The sequence below is a fragment of the Protopterus annectens genome, chromosome 11.part0 (genome assembly GCF_019279795.1).
Source record: "Protopterus annectens isolate FY-2018-M chromosome 11.part0, PAN1.0, whole genome shotgun sequence".
Lineage (NCBI taxonomy): Eukaryota > Metazoa > Chordata > Ceratodontiformes > Protopteridae > Protopterus > Protopterus annectens.
Window position 1 is genome coordinate 263,068,710 of NC_056745.1, and position 13,891 is coordinate 263,082,600.

General features: G+C 42.0%; 1 protein-coding gene across 3 annotated transcripts in view; it reads right to left on the bottom strand.

The window, feature by feature from the left end:
- The window catches only part of STK38L (serine/threonine kinase 38 like), a 721,763-nt gene that overhangs the window by 34,098 nt on the left and 673,774 nt on the right, over nucleotides 1-13,891 (bottom strand). For all 3 annotated transcript variants that reach the window (XM_044087725.1, XM_044087724.1, XM_044087726.1), the window contains one exon: nucleotides 13,481-13,576. In XM_044087725.1, the coding sequence (XP_043943660.1) occupies nucleotides 13,481-13,576 (96 nt within the window). The remainder of the gene's footprint in view (nucleotides 1-13,480; nucleotides 13,577-13,891) is intronic.

Here is a 13,891-nt window from a genome sequence, read left to right on the forward strand (position 1 = left end):
TATGTTCTGCAAAGCAGAGATCATCAATGTATGTGGCAATGACAGTGTAGTACACAATGAAGTGTCAACCCACACCTCTGTTTGTAAGTGGAACCCATGATATTTAAGGCTAACACAGTACCTAATGTGGTCAAACGCAGAACCATTTCCATTCTTTCTTTCATCTACATCACAGTAGCCATTACATGTCATTCCACAAAGAGAGTAGTATAGAAATAATTATGGTTTTAGACCCATGAGTACGTCTATACCTGCCAGTTTTATCTGGACTAAGGTTCAGCTAGCCTGCTAGCTAGCTCAAGTCTTATCCAGTTATTCATTTCCTGCAGACATTACTGGTTTGGTTTAAGAAGCAGCTACAGCTATGTGTAGTCTGCATAGCAGTGAATATTTACAGGGCACCAAAGAATGTTTCCAACCCATCATTCAACATTTACAGGGCACCACAGAAGTTTCCAACCCATCATTAAACATTTATAGTGCACCAAAGAATGTTTCCAACCCATCATTAAACATTTATATGCACCAAATAATGTTTCCAACCCATCACTCAACATTTACAGGGCATCAAAGAACATTTCCAACCCATCATTAAACATTTATAGTGCACCAAAGAATGTTTCCAACCCATCATTCAACATTTATAGCGCACCAAAGAAGGTTTCCAACCCATCATTAAACATTTATAGTGCACCAAAGAATGTTTCCAACCCATCATTAAACATTTATAGTGCACCAAAAAATGTTTCCAACCCATCATTAAACATTTATAGCACACCAAAGAAGGTTTCCAACCCATCATTCAACATTTATAGTGCACCAAAGAAGGTTTCCAACCCATCATTAAACATTTATAGCGCACCAAAGAAGGTTTCCAACCCATCATTCAACATTTATAGTGCACCAAAGAAGGTTTCCAACCCATCATTAAACATTTATAGCGCACCAAAGAATGTTTCCAACCCATCATTAAACATTTATAGTGCATCAAAGAAGATTTCCAACTCATTAAACATTTATAGTGTAGGCACAAAGAATATAACAGGGGATGAATGCAGCACAGTCTGTTTGTTTCTGTACCTACTTGATAAGCTGTACAGCTTACTTAACCAGCATCCAGCTTTCCCTGTCTCCTGAAAGCACTAATGGATGCACATCTGATGTAGTTTTGGATAATTATAAATGTGTATAACCATACCTCTTCAGTAAAGTTGTTTAAATGTGTAGCACATAGCTTGTAAAATAGTACTTCCTGTTGTCTCCCTGAAGCTGTCCTATGTGGGCATCAGTATGCTACCTTTTCACTTTTATGCAGGTGTTGAGCTTTGATCTTTCCCCAGGTGATCTCTGAAGCCCTAATATAATCCATGGCACCTTTACAATCTCATAAAAATATGTATAAACCTTATATAAATGCCACATACTATTTATCCAACATGAATAAAATTAAACATGACCCCATTTTTTACTTAGGTTTAATCAACAATGTCATAAAAAGAATGTCTGAAGGTGAACTCACAGATCAAAAGTTGATGGTAGGAGGTAAAGTTAATTTGGTGCTAAAGATGGACTGTTATTACCTTGAATTATGTTAGAGGAAAGGGAAACAGAAACTGGGTAAAAGGGAAGAAAGTAGAAGTAGAAAGAAAATAGGTCTTAGTTTCAATGTCATTTTCACTTCTTCACCCTCTAAAGGCCCTGACCAGGCAGTTAAACTGAAAATGACAACATAACCACAGATATCCTGTAATAAACCACTGTGGAAACTATAAAGTCCATGACGTTAGCAATATATATATATATATATATATATATATATATATATATATATATATAAAACTATATATCTGTATAGGTGCGTGTGTGTGTGTATATATATATATATATATATATATATATATATATATATATATATATATATATATATATAGATATTTATATGGGTCTAATTCATTTGCCCAAACTTCCGATTGACCGACACCCATTTGCCCGACCCCATTTGACCGACACTTCATTTGACTGACAGGTATTATTGGCAAGTAAATGGGATATGCCCCCTTCCCCACTGTAGTGCGACCCTGGAGTTAGAATATATATAGTTGGGGAGTGTAGGGGGCACAGCCCCCCACAATGGGTGGTGTGGGGGCAAAGCCCCCCACTTACTTTTGTTTTACTAAGCAATATTAAAGCAAAACTAAACAATATAATATGAAATTAAGTGGGGGGCTTTGCCCCTCACCCCCCCCTAACTATATATTCTAACTCCAGGGTCGCACTACAGTGGGGAAGGGGGCATATCCCATTTACTTGCCAATAATACTTGTCAGTCAAATGAAGTGTCGGTCACATGAAAGTTCGGTCAAATGAAATTTCGGTCATTTGGTGTCAGGCAAATGGGTGTCGGTCAATTGGAAGTTAGGGTAAATGAAGTAGACCCATATATATATCCACCCACCCATCCACAGCCCCTTTTTCCCCACTTTTGCTCATGGGGTCAGTGTCACTTTAACAGTGACAATAATTTACAGCCAGGGTTTACACAGTCAGGTGACTAGCCCTGCCACGGTAGTTTTTCCACACCACACACTCATACACACACTCACACCTATTGCCAATTTAGAGTATCTAATTCACCTACTGCATGACTTTGGAATGTAGGAGGAAACTCGAGCACCCAGAGGAAACCCACGCAAACACAGGAAGGACATGCAGACAAAGCACAGAAGGCATCCCAGCCGAGAATTGAACCGAGAAACCTCTTGCTGTGTGATGACAGTGCTATCTACTACGCCACTGTGCTGTCCTACCACCCAGACACACACAAAATTGTGTTGTTCATAGGTGTATATTGGACTAATGACCACTAGGGCCCTTAAAAGCCTAGCCATGCAACCCGAATGTATCCCACAAGTTATTCTGCCTTAGAAGTTATTCTACAGAGTATGCTAGCTATGGCATGATTTAATGGTTGCCTCTGTCCATCAGAGACATAGCAACCAGACATGGCATAAATTTTTGATTTCCCATCTACTGGTCCAGTTTACACTTGAAAAATGTTAGGGAAGGGCTCTGCTTCACATGGATGGAAAATATATTCCAGAGAATGGGATTTCTATGACATACATAAAGTACAGTTTTGTACCTACCATAAATGTAGATGTTCGAGGATCCACATTGCTGCAGTCCTAACTATTGGGTAGTCCGCTGTCCAGTCGGCCCGAATACCAAAGTATATGGCTGACGTCGGTCAGGGTGCATTAGACTGACGTCAGTACGTCAGGGTACTAATGCGCATGACCGACGCCATATCCTCAGTCTTTTCTTGCCCCAGATGTCAGAAGACCCTAAAAAGACAAGGCCCAATATACCTGCACCAAAAATATGTACAATATATACAAAAATATCAGCATATAACCTCACCTACACAACCACCCCTAAACACAGAGGGGAAGGAGGGAGGGTAAATTGGACTGCAGCAATGTGGATCCTCGAACATCTACATTTATGGTAGGTACAAAACTGTACTATGTTCTTCATTCCACATTGCTGCAGTCCTAACTATTGGGTAGAATCCCAAAGCAGAGGAAAGGGAGGCTGGCAAATCATAAAGAAGCAGGAGCTGACAACATGCCTTGCAAAATAGCTGTGGCAAAACCAGCCCTAGACTTAGAGTAGAGAGGAAGGTGATAATGCTTAGAGAAAGTATGCACTGAACTCCAAGTAGCTGCCTCCAATATATCCTTAGTTGCCACCCCCCTTAGAAATGCCGTTGAAGTGGCAGTAGCCCTAGTGGAATGAGGCCTAATCCCAGCTGGAACCTCCTTGCCATGATGGGAATAACAAAATGCAATGCAAAACCCAATCCACCTAGAAATAGTTTGTTTTGACACAGGCTTGCCCTGCGAACTCAAAGCAAAAGAAACAAACAACTGCTGAGACTGCCTAAAATCCTTAGTCCTGCTCAAATAATAACGCAATTGCCTGTGCACATCTAAAGTGTGCAAAATCTTCTCCCCTTTATTTTGGGGGTCTGCATAAAAAGTAGGTAAATGAATAGTTTGGTTTAAAGCCACACTAGAAACCACCTTAGGCATAAAGGAAGGATTAGTACGTAATGATACCCTATCCTTATGGAAAATCAAAAGGGCTCTACTGCCATAAGGGCCTGCAACTCAGACACCCTCCTTGCAGAAGTAATAGCCAACAGAAAAGCAGTCTTCCATGACAAGTATTTCAATTCAGCAGTAGCCGCAGGCTCAAAAGGTTGTAGAGTAAGTTTTTCCAACACAAAATTGAGATCCCAAGCAGGAGTAGGAGCTCTATGGGGGTCTTATATTCTTTGCCCCTCTAAGAAACTGCTTGAACAAAGGATGCGAAAACAATGGTGGGTCACAATCATAGTGAGCTGAAATTGCTGCAGCATGAATCTTAATGGAAGAGAAGGACAAACCTTTGTCCAATAACTCAGTAAGATATTGAAGAGCCACACTCAAATTAGGCTCAGAAATCTCCAAATTCTTTGCTGTACTCCAAAATAAAAATCTCTTCCATTTTTCATGTGACACTTTCCTTGTACTAGGTCTTCTAGCTTCCATAATCACATTTAAAACTTGTTGAGGAAGTTGAGACCTGCTGTGTTTCAACACAGAATATGCCAGGCTGTCAGATGAAGAGAGTGAAGCTTGACATTGAGCAGATGACCGTCCTTCTGAGATAACAGATGTGGAATCAAAGGTAAAGGCCATGGAGGCTTCCGTACCAGACTCCTTAGTAGTGGGTACCAGTGTTGCCGAGGCCAATCTGGAGCTATTAAAATCATCCTTGGCTTGTCTTGTCTGACCTTTAAGAGCACCTTTGGAAGAAGAGGCAGAGGTGGAAAGGCATACACATGAAGATTTTTCCAACTGAAAGAAAGAGCATCCACTTTCCAAGCTGTGTGATGAAACCCCTTTGTGCAAAACTTTGGCAGCTGGTGGTTTAGTGGAGAAGCGAACAGATCTATGTCTGGAGTTCCCCATGACACTGTCAATTTCTGAAATACATGAAGATCCAGTTTCCATTCGTGGGGATCCATGATTTGTCTGCTTAACACATCTGCTAAGGAGTTCTGTGCTCCGGCAGAAACCTTGCCTGAAGAGTTAGTTGCAAGCTGAGCGCAGTCTCCCATAAAATCATTGCTTGCCTGCATAGAGGATAAGAATGTGTTCCCCCTTGTTTGTTGATGTACCACATGACAGTTGTGTTGTCTGTTAGAATCAACACCTGCCCTGGAAGAAGTAACTCTTTGAAAGCCATTAATGCAAACTGGACTGCTAACATCTCCTTCATGTTGATATGTAGATGCTGTAGTCTGGCAGGCCACTTGTCTTGTATCCACTTTCCATTTAGATGAGCTCCCCAAGCAATGTCCGAGGCATCTGTCGTTAAAATCTGACTCGCCTCTGGCCGGGTCACAGAGAGTCCCTTGTTTAGGTGACATTCCTGAGCCCACCACAAAAATTCTTTTTGAAGGCAAGGTATTATTTGAATGACAGTGTCCAAATCCTGGCAGTGCTGTGTCCATACATTTTTGAGATACCATTGCAGCTTCCTCATATGCAGTTTGGCATTGGGAAGCACCAGAATACAAGATGCCATGAACCCTAATGCTTGAAGGACTGTCCTTGCAGTCAGCACGGACTGATGAGATAGTTGATGGAAGTAAAGGGATAGACTCTTTTGTTTGTCCGGGGTTAAAAAGGCCATCTGGGCTGCTGTATTCAGTCTCACACCCAGAAAGCACATGTCTTGAGAGGGTACTAGACTGGACTTTACTTCGTTCACAGAATACCTTAGGCATCTTAGCACTGCTATAACATATTCCAGATGCTGTACAAGGTCTTCCTTTTCTTGAGCCAGAATCAGGCAGTCGTCCAAGTAAGGATAGATTTGAATTCCTTTTAGCCTGAAGTAAGCTATCACTGGAGCCAGAACCTTTGTGAATACTCTGGGCGCAGTAGATAAGCCAAAGGGCAATGCAGAGAACTGATAATGAGAATTTCCAGCTCGAAAATGCAGATACTTCCTGCAACTTAGTCTTATAGGCACATGAAGGTAAGCTTCCTTGAGATCTAAAGTTACCATCCAGTGATCCTTGCCCAGCAGAGGTAAAAGCTGTTGTAACGTCAACATCTTGAACTTGGGAATGTCCAGATAAGTGTTGAGGATAGATAAATCCAAAATTGGTCTCCACGTGTTCCCCTTCTTTGGTACTAGGAACAGGCGAATAAAATCCTAGGCCCCTTTCTGATACGGGACTGGCTGAATGGCCCCTATTTGGAGTAACAGAGAAATTTGCTTGTGAGCCTCTTTTCTTTGTGGAGGAGGAACGTCTGGCATGCCTTTGAAAGGGGCAATGTATGGAAATAAAACCTGTAACCGTGGTGAATGATATCCAAAACCCATCTGTCTTGAGTAATTAAATCCCAATTTTCTTTGAAAAGAGACAGTCTTCCTCCCAAAGGAGCTGCCAGACGAGAATCTACTGGCAGCTGAAAAGGCAGGTCATTGGGTCTGTTTACGAAAGGACTGACCCCTGCCCTCACCAGAAGTCTGAGCAGGTGAACTCCTGTTCTAGGCCTAAAAGAACCTTGAGCTCTGCCCCTACCACGCCTAGACCTACCCCTAGACTGGGAATCATAAGCAGGATATGTCCATCCCTTAGTAGGCCAATTTCTACTAAACTTCGTGGCTGCACCTGCAAAAAATCTTTAACAGTTTGCATAGACTTAGCTTTATCCTCCATTTTCTTTAAAACTGCCTCCACAGGCGAACCAAACAACACATCAGACTGTAAAGGAGCATCCAAAATCCTTGTCTTAACATGCTCAGCTAAATTCTGATCCTCAACCAGGCATGCCTGCGAAGAACAGAACTAGTGGCAGCCACCCTCGAGGAGGCCTGTAGAGCATCAAAACCACATTGCAAAGAATGCTTACCCACTTGTTCAGACACATGAACTAAATCCAGCAACTCTTTACACTCAATACCTTCCGCCAAAGCATCCACCTTAGATTTCAATTGTGAAAGGAGATAATTTTGATATTTTAGCATGTGAAACTGACAATTCAACGCCTCATGGCTAAAGTGGAAGAAGTATACACTTTCTTTCCCCATCTATCCAAAGCCCTTGCCTCTTTATCAGAGGGAACAGGGTTTTAACCACAGAGGCCTTAACACCTTTAGGTCCCTGAGAAACAGTTTCGGGTCTGCCCTAGGACTCTTAAAAGATACTTATGAGCTTCAGGCACCCTATAGTACCAATCAGGTTTAACAGGAGCAGGAGGCAAAGAATCAGGATTCAGGAAAGCCTCTGCAAAAACAACGTCCACCACATTCAACACAGGAGGTATAGCTAAGGGCCTATGCTGGGGTAAAACAAGAATTCCCTAAGCCTTTTCCTGGAATCAGAGTAATCCTGGCCTTCCCATTTAAAGTGCTCCCTCATGGAATGCAGAGTCTCTGAAAATGAGAAATCCTCAGGAGGAGAAGCTGTAGGAGTGGAATCATCCACATCAGAATCAGAATAAGGAGGATACTCCTGCAAATCTTCCGCAGAAGACTCAGAAGCCTCTGAACACTGTTCAAAACTCTCAAACTCAGGTTCCACCCTAGGCCTCTTATCAAGAGGGGGCATAGAACCTCTAATCATAGTAATCAAATCTTCTGCCATTTTAAGCATATGTTTCTTAGGCACAGAACCTGAAGTGCTAGGAGAAGCCCCCACTGAAGCTAAACTTGGCCTACCTCTCAAAGAAGTTTTGGAAACAGAAGGAGAGGCTCTAACTACCTTGGGAAGAGAGGGAAGAACAGTTACCTGAGAAGCCCCCTCAGCCTGGCCTACCTCCTGAGAAGGCACATCCTGTAACAGTAAAGTCTCTGCCTGAGACTCCAAAGAAACTCCTGGCAAAACCTCTGGCTCCACTGAGCCTTCTAAAGAACCGACGTCCGGGACTGCCGGTTCATCAACCCTAGGCTTCGCTGTTTTGTCCTTGCGCTTTTTGGACGAAGCGGCCGGAGCATCCGACGGCATTTTATAATTGCAACGCTTCCCAAACTAACCTGGCACAGTCTAACCTTCTCTTAATAGTGCGTTTGTTAAACCTAGCACAAGAGCGGCATCCAACAACGTCGTGCTCAGGCCCTAAACAAGGTATACACAAGGTATGGTAATCCCTATGAGGTATCGGTTTCCCACAAGAAATACAGTTATTCACTTTTTCTGACATCCGGTTAAATACTGAGGCAAGAAAAAACCAAAATGTTCCCCAACGGGGTACTTAGCCAACTTTGATTCGGTCTGAAACTCCGACTTCAGAAAATTTCAGAACGCCAACCTGCACTCGCAAAACTGCTTCTGCATCGGACCATGCGGCAAAAAAGACTGAGGATATGGCGTCGGTCATGCGCATTAGTACCCTGACGTACTGACGTCAGTCTAATGCGCCCTGACCGACGTCAGCCATATACTTTGGTATTCGGGCCGACTGGACAGCGGACTACCCAATAGTTAGGACTGCAGCAATGTGGAATGAAGAACATCTGTCCCTCTAACATGTCTTATTTATGTCATAAGGAAGTTTAGGTCCTTAGATCTCGTCATTTGCTGCTGTTTATTTTGCAGATGTGCAAAAGGCCCACAACAGCTGGATCCAAGAATGCCTTGTATTCTAGGTATATATCACCTCTAAACAGCCTGCACGAAACAGAGTAGAGAGATAGGGCTTTGACATGATCTCTATAGGGCATTGGGTTTACCCCCTGTATTTTTTTGTGAAGAACCTCTGTGGACATTACAGTTGTTGCAAGTGCCTAGTCAGCTACATACCAAAATAATAATTTTACTCAGTGATGGGTCTGATGAGGGCAGAATTCAGTGGTACGATGACATTCCTACATCTAGATGCCATGCTGTTACATATTTCTGTTGTTACAGGTTCATGGGTATATAATTGGATAATGACCACCAGGGCCTTTATAAGCCTAGCTGTGCAATCCAACCTAACCTGTGTCCCTATGCATCATAGGCATTTATTATAGGTTCATAGGTATACAAGTCGAGCGATATAGAATGGCTTTCTTACTACCTTAAACACATGTTGGTCAAAAGCAGGTGAATATCTACATGCTTCCCCAAATCCCTGACTAAAGGATCTACTCCTAGGGGAGTTTTATCACTGAGGTAGTTTTGCAGAGTGGCTGACTTCCCAAAAAGAACTATTATCAATTTCTTCAAAATAAAGGGAATAAACACAATGCCCTATGCAGATCATATCAAAGCCCTATCTCTCTACTCTGTTTCCTGCAGGCTGTTGAGAGGTGATCTATACCTAGAATACAAGGCATCCTTGGATCCAGCTGTTGTGGGCCTTTTGCACATCTGCAGAGTTTCAAACCATGGCTTTGCCACCAGTCTTTTGTTTGCATTAGGCCTTCATGAAAGATGTTAGTATCTTGGGTGGGGTTTCCTTGACTTCTAGTTCGCAATCATCTGCAAACTTGGTCAGCCAGAGGCCCCTGACATTGGCCTTGACGTCTGAGAAGTACCTGTCAAAGAAGAGCGGAACCAGCACAAGGGACTCGCTAGTGACTGTCCCCTTTCTGGTCTATCCCACCCTAACTTCCTGGGTCCTGTCTGTGAGCTAGCTGGCTATCTAGAATGTTACATTACAGGGTTTATGCCCAACTGCATGGTTTTGTTTACAATGCCCAAGAGGAGTATAGTATCAAATGCCTTATCAAGGTTAAGGTGGACAGTATGCAACATTTTGCTCTTTTCCATTGCCTTCATGACCTTCTCAAAGAAATCCACCAGGTTAAGTAGGCATGACCTGCCTTTGACAAAACCAAACTGCATAGGATCCAGTGTCTGAAGGTTTCATATGGCATTGTCAATTATTTCCATGGCTTTGCATTATGAGACTAATCAGACTACAGGGTCTGTAATTCCCGGGCTCTGTTGATGGTCCGTCCTTGTGTAGAGTGGTGTCTTTTGCAGTCCTCCACTAACGTGACACAAAGCCTGTTCAGGCGCTATAGTTGAATAGTGACCCCAGTGGCCCTGACAGCATATTTAGGAGGCATCCTGGGATATTAAGGACCCATCAAAGCTGTATTCTTGGTGTTAAGAGTGCACAGCTAAGACCTGTTTCCTATTCATAGTTGGAGGGATTATGTTAGATAGTACTTCCTGGGAGATGACTTGGGGTGAGTAGGGGGTAAAGCTGGAGCTGAACTTATTGGCTAGTTGATTTGCTACATCTCCCAGCTCTGTGATCTTGCGCTATTTACAACCAGTTTAGCACACTGTTGTGAGCTGCTTTTGAGGCATCTGACATAACTAAAGAAAGCCTTATGGTTGTCCTTGGCCTAAGAAACTATCTATACCTCAAAAATTGGCTTTCATGGACTTAACCCTATTAGTTATCTGTTTAGTTCTATTTGAGTGCTACTATTCCTAATTTTAGGCATGACTTTTATTCTTTTGATGCAAGACCTATTTAATTTTGGATTCCACCAAGGAGGATTGTTTTTCGAATTTATCTCGGGCTTTCTTCTGGTAAGTAAAACAGCCTCTATGCAACCACTGACAAGGCTGTACAGAGTTTATGTGAATAATTCCTCACAAGCTGCTGTATTATCTGGGTTTGGAGGGCTTGGAATTTTGAGATGTTACTGTCTAATAAATGGTAGTTTTCCTTGGAATAGTTCATAACTGTTGCAGGGTTTCTTTAGGTTATAGAATTTATTATTATTTCAATGGAGACCACTCTGATCTGACCTTGCCAAACAGGACAGGACACTGGGTGGGGTGCAGCATTTTCCTGTACATATGAGTACCAGGTCCAATATGTTTGTACCTCTAGTAGGTGCATGCACCATCTGATCTAGGGTTTTTGTGTTTACAAAGTCCAGGAATTTCTGTGACTGTAAATCTGGGGTTGTGTAGGATTCCCAGTCTACACATGGGTAATTAAGTCCCCCACAGGTATGGTATTTTGTTGAATGGGGAGCGTCTCCATTAAGTCTAAATATAAGCTATGCATTTCCTAAGACAGAGACGGTGACCTTTAACTAGCCAGGATATGGTATGGGACTTCATCTATGGTGATCTGCATATGGAGAAGTTCTAACAAGTCTTTCTGCTTAACCAACCTAGAGGTATGCTTGTTACTGATGTAGATTGAGACACCAACACCTTTAGTCCCTGTCTGTGCGATTGCTGGTCTAAATGTGTGGAAGGCAGTAAAGCCTTCCACTGCTAGGGCACTTTCTGTGGCTCTATAAACCATTTCTTTGCAACTGCACAGATGTCTCCATTCTCCTAACCCTGCACCCTCAGGAGAACTTGGAAAGAGTGGAGCTTCTTGTTTAAACTCCTGGCACTGAGCAGTAACACCTTTAGATTCCCATAGGTTGATTTTGTTATATTGGAAGATTTGTCAGTTTGCCACTGACTAAAAAAGGCTCTATGGGGAAGAATAACATTTTAGCCAATATTCGATAGCTGCAGACCAAGCTGACAAATATATCCCCTTAGAATGACACCAGAAACTAAGCCATTTATTAAAGTCGTCCTGTGTTCAGATTGTAGCATCATCTTTGGTGAAGGTGGAATAATTCTTAATACTGGGTACATACCAGCCTGTGATGCAGTCTGAGAACTCCCCAAATGTCTCTCCTAATATTGTTTAGGGAGGTACATCTCAGGTCATTTACAGATACATGGAGTATGACTGAGTCATGCTGGTACCCGTGGTGCAACGACTTGCGTGAGTGAGTACCTTAGTGGAGCCTGGCTCTTGATAAGCAACTTACCATTCATTTTTCTTTGTCCAGCCTATTAAGTGGGGCATCAGAAGTTCACACAAGGGAGTTCTCTATTACTAGAGACCTGGGCAGTTCATCGGTGCACCTTTGGTGATTTTTAGTTAAAGCACCACAGGCTGTATGTAAAGTGTTAAATGTTGCTGTTGTTGAGCATTTTTTTTTTCCTTGCTGAGGATAATTTTTGCAGATGGAGTGTCTGGGAGGTCTTTGGGTTTGGAAAGATTGCATTTAAATGCCTCAGTGCAAGTTGGTCTATGTGTGCGGTGCATACTGTGTGTTGTGGTGAGTGTAGTGTGTGTGTGTGCTTCTGACAACCTGATTTGCATTCTCTGTGCTTGTATGTGACGGCTTTGCTTCCAGTGACATTGTGTATATACATCTCTCACATACTGTATCTGTTTCTTTAAGGATTAAATGGTTGCCAGTGAACATAAAACAGTTGCTACTTTGTCTCAAGATACCCATGCCCACCAAACTGACTGAGGAGAATTTGAGAAGGTGCATATCAATGTCGGCTCCTTTATTAGGTAAGCTACAAGGGTGTGGTGCACAAAGGGTTCAAAGAGGGCAACTAAGGGTGCTTTTGCGACTAGTGGCTAGACCTGACAATATAACACTAAATTTAAGGGGCAGTACTCCTCAACACACACACTAGTTGCCCTGTGCTTCTCAAGAAGCAGTTTCCCTAAAATCACCAAGCTACTGGGCAGACTTTCAGAGGTAGTTTTATAGGAGTATGTTACTTTCTAGGTGACGAGTACTATACAAGGCACTGCAAAAGCACCAAACTTATATAATGCACTGAAAATGCAGAATAATGACTAATAAGTCCTCTTCACCACTAGGTGAATAAACTCAGTCCTCAATGTAAAAACACAGAAAAGTGTACAAAGTGCAACGTCACCCCGGTAATTAAAACAGCTAGCTAGTTACTGCTAATAAAATGATTTAAGGCAAGGTAAACCAACAGCATAATGCAATAAGGCTCTACATGTCTACAGCACAGCCAAACTGTTTAAAATATCAGTTTAAGCAGCTACACTTCAGACACAAAAAAATGAAATTACTTTCCTCGCTTCACTGTTTCAAATCACCAGCAGAGAGTCACAAACACTGCTTGTAGTTACTGCAGACCTTCCAAGTCTTGTCAGAGAAGACAAGGCCACCGATATACTCTGTGTTTTTAAGTGTCATTCAAAAAACAAAATAACCAATGAAAAAATAAAGTACCTGCCTCCCACATATAACAAAAACAAGCAAGCGAAACATATTTCTCAAAATAGAAAACAAAATGCAACAGAAACAGGTAATACAGAAAGCAGCTCTATCAGTTTAAGTAACTATACTTCAGATACAAAAAGAGATTAAATTACTTTCATTGCTTCTATGTTTCAAACTACCAGCAGGGAATCATAAACAGTGCTTGTAGTTGTTGCAGGCCTTGAGTGTTAATTCTATAGAACATATCCTGATGCACACAACCATCAACCCATAAAATCAAGAGAGAGAAAAACACTCACATGAAAGGAACCTATGAAGCTACTTACGAAGCAAAACTTCTCCAAGACTTCCAGCACTAGCACATTTGTCAGCAAATGAGAACAGATTTTACCTGATGTGTTCCCAGTCAACTCCTTCAAAGAAAGCATGTGTTTTTATTTCTTCAACGCCTGAAGCTCCAATTCGACTATCTGCATCTGTGCAAAACCTGTCAATGCACAAAAGCAGGAAAAATCCAGCGTGAGATCAGTGCAACATGGACTGATTATACTTAACAGTGTTTACTTGGTTTAGATCATTGACTGTTTTAATAACTTCAGAGATGGCTACAAATATCAATAGGATTTCATGACTGATATTAATTAAGAATGGATCAAAAGTGCAGTATAGAGGAGATGTCCGAGGACCATATCTATGGGCCAGACATATGAGGGCGTGAAGAAGTTCAAAAGAGAAACTCCACAAAGGATTATCTAAGAAAACGATTTTCAGGAGCTGGCTAACAGAACAGTGTTCAAAGAAT